General features: G+C 58.2%; 2 protein-coding genes across 2 annotated transcripts in view; one reads left to right on the plus strand and one right to left on the minus strand.

Moving 5' to 3' along the window:
• Phf13 (PHD finger protein 13) overlaps window positions 1–446 on the minus strand; it is a 6860-nt gene extending 6414 nt beyond the window's left edge. The window contains exon 1 of the mRNA XM_005404074.2: window positions 60–446. Within this exon, the coding sequence (XP_005404131.2) occupies window positions 60–98 (39 nt within the window). The 5' untranslated portion in view covers window positions 99–446. The remainder of the gene's footprint in view (window positions 1–59) is intronic.
• A 139-nt stretch (window positions 447–585) lies between these two features.
• LOC106146593 lies at window positions 586–2437 on the plus strand. Its single transcript, XM_013504144.1, has 2 exons — window positions 586–1263; window positions 1697–2437. Exons 1-2 carry the CDS (start codon window positions 586–588, stop codon window positions 1841–1843), a joined length of 825 nt encoding a protein of 274 aa, XP_013359598.1. The 3' UTR covers window positions 1844–2437.
• The last annotated feature ends 681 nt before the right edge of the window (window positions 2438–3118 follow it).

The following is a 3118-nucleotide window of genomic DNA, read 5'->3' on the forward strand; positions in this document are numbered from 1 at the left end:
CGAGGGGACGCGGGGGTCGAGCGCGGAGGCCGGGGCGGCCGGGCGCAGCTCGGACTCACCTCCGGGTGGAAGGCGGCGGCGCAGGAGTCGGAGTCCATGTTCGGGCGGAGGACGGAGGCTGCGGGAGTACAGGGGCCGGGATGGGGCGCGGGGCCCCTCCGGACCGGGGCTTCGGCGGCCGCGCGGGGCGAGGGCGGACCCGGGAGGGGTCGCCTCAGCGTGAGGTGACGAGGGACTCGGTTGGTCGCGTGTGGCGCTCGGTGCTCCGGACCTGGCGGCTCTACAGCCGAGCAGAGTGAGCGATGCAGCTCTCGCGGCCGGCGCGGTGGAGAGGCGGGAGAGGCTCTGCGGGAGGCGGTGGCGGCGGCGAGCGGGAACCCGACCGGCTCCCCGACCTGACGCCCAGTTCGGCTCGTGTCTCGGGAGGGAGGGCGGGAGTGCCGCGAGCGCTGTCGGGAAATGTAGTTCAGGACGCCTGGCCCCCGCGGTGAGGGGCGTGGCGTAGCCGGCGCGGAGGATTCTGGGAGTTGTAGTCCCAGGCCCAGTCCAGCGGCGCACAGAAACAGCCACAGGACTCCGAGCCCCATGGGGCTTTGCGGCAGCCGCGGGGGCGGGGCGGGGCCTCGTGGACGCGCGACCGCCGAGCGGGGGAGGTGCGGGGGCTCGCGTCAGCTCGGCCGTGGGGGGAGGGGCGGTGCCTCAGCTTTGGCGCGCGTGGGGGCGGTGAGGCGCGGGGTGGGGTCTCGGGGGGCGGCGGCTGCTGCCTCTTTTTTGCTGCGCTGCTTGGGGTGCGCCTTTGTGGCGCTGGGGTCCCGGCAGCGCGGGGGAGATGGGGGTCCAGTTGCTGAAGTCCCGAGGGCGGAGCGCGCTGGTTCGCCTCCGCGGGTGCTCTGCCGGGTCCCCTGCTGGAGCGAGGTGGACGCCGCGAAAGCCCGGAGGGCCCCTGCCTGCCTGCTCGGCCCCTTGGGCGTGTGTGGCGCTGGGGAACGAGCCGGGGCCCTCGCTCTGACCTGGCTGCCCAGCTCTTTGTGGGTTTTTTTGAGACAGGGTCTGGCTAACTCACTAGATCGCCTGGCTGGGCTCACACTTGATCCTCCTGCCTCAGCCTCCTACTGTGGGGATTACAGGCGTCCTCCACCACGTTGGCGCCGTCAAGCTGCCCGCCCGTGCTGGCTCGTGTCCCCCCTGGCGACCCGGGCCGCCGTGGGTTCCGCTGCGCGTCCTGCGGCTGCGCCCCCGGAGTCCGCGGACCGGGTGGCCACGGTGGGTACCGGCGTCGCCCGCGCTGCGTAGGTGGAGCGGGCGGTGCTGCGGGGCGGACCGCGGAGGGCTTTGCAACTCCGGAGGGTGAAGATTGCTGGTTAGTCACTGCCGAGACGAGTGGCCTAGAGAGGCCTGGCGTTCCCCCTGCAGTCCTGTGGAAGGGAAAGTGACTGCACGGAACCCAGTCGGTTTCCGTCTCACAAACCAAGCAGATTATTCAACAGCGTCATGCTTGGTAGCTTCAGCGACAGAGAAACCTGAAAGGGACCCACCAGCGTTTGTAAATGCAGATCTGAAGCTGGACTCTTCAGCGTGCTGGAAGCCATGGGACTGGGAGGGAGTTCGGGGCAGGCCAGTCGCCGCCGAGGCTAGTTCGGTGCTTAAAATGACTCAGATGGAAACTGTTGTGATTAAGGAACTGGGTTTATCTTAGAAATGCTTCTCAAGGCAGGCACCGCGGTTGGGGCATGCCTGTGGTCCAACACTCTGGGAGGCTGAGGCGGGAGGATCGAAAGTTCCAGCCCAGCCTGGGCACTTTCTCGACTTACTTGGAGTCCCTGTCTCAAAACGTAAAAGGTGAGTCGGGGGCTGGGGTTGTAGCCCAGGACAATAAAATTTATAGCATAATGCTTGGCTCAATAAATAGTTGTTTTATTATTTGTGCCATATCAAAACCCACCAGATGGCTCCCCCGAGGTGATAAATTGAGGTGCTGTATGAGATAATAGGCAGATAAAACAACTAAGATAAAAACAGAGTGTGGCCTCAGCCTGTCTGGATTTCATGAGCAACTTCTGTGACTTAACCAAAAAATTAGAATGTTATCTGATGCTTGTGGCCTGGGCAGCAGTCCTGACATTACCTAGATGCCCATGTCCAGGCTCTTCCTAAGCAAATTGTTTAGATTGAGTTTTAAAAAGGGCTTTGAAACCTGGCACGGTAGTGCATACCTCATAATCTCATTACTTGGGAGGCTGAGGCAGGAGGAGCCCCTAAAATTCAAGGCCAGCCTGGGTTACATAGTGAGTGCAAGATCAGCCGAAACTATATATTGTGACCTGTCTCAAAAAGCCAAAATAAAAACAACCCAAAAGGAGACAGTAGCTTAGTGGTACCGGACTTGCTCTGGGCTTGAACCCCAGCACCAGAAAAAAATAAAATTCAAACTCCTACATAAAGTATAATAGTATTCAATAATTTTTGTTTTATTTTGCAACACTGAAGATTGAACCTGGGGTCTCACACATCTGTCTTCAAGAGACAGTAATTTGCCCAGCATGGTGGTGCACACCTGTAATCCCAGTACCGGAGAGGCTGAGGCAGGAGGATCACTGTGAGTTGGGAGGCCAGCCTGGGCTACACAACCAAGTTCATGGCCAGCCTGAACTACATAGCAAGACCTTGTCTCAAAAAAATAAATAAGTTCTTAGTACTTGGATATGACCTATACTGAGTGTTATTTTTTGTTCCTGGCGCAACAGTAATGGGGAAGAGCCTTTAAAAATTTTCTTTCTTGTGGATATTTGTTTTTGGAATACTGGAGATTGAACCCAGGACCTTTACTCTGAGCTACACCCAGCCCTTTTTATTTTCTTATTTTAAACTAGAGTCTAAAATTTCATGCTGGGATCAAACTGGGAATCCTCCTGCCTCAACCTCCCAGAGAGCTGAGATTTTTAAGTGTCCAGCAGAAAAGGCCTTTGTTGTCTTACTTTCAACTTCCCCTAGAAATTTAAGCCCTTTGGAAGAACCGTGGACATTATTATGATTGAAACACATAGAGGAGCCGGGCGTGGTGGTGCATGCCTGTAATCCCAGCACTTGGGAGGCTGAGGCAGGAGGATCCTTGCAAGTT

The sequence above is a fragment of the Chinchilla lanigera genome, unplaced genomic scaffold (assembly GCF_000276665.1).
Source record: "Chinchilla lanigera isolate Chin_1 unplaced genomic scaffold, ChiLan1.0 scaffold00085, whole genome shotgun sequence".
In the NCBI taxonomy this organism is placed as follows: Eukaryota; Metazoa; Chordata; class Mammalia; order Rodentia; family Chinchillidae; genus Chinchilla; species Chinchilla lanigera.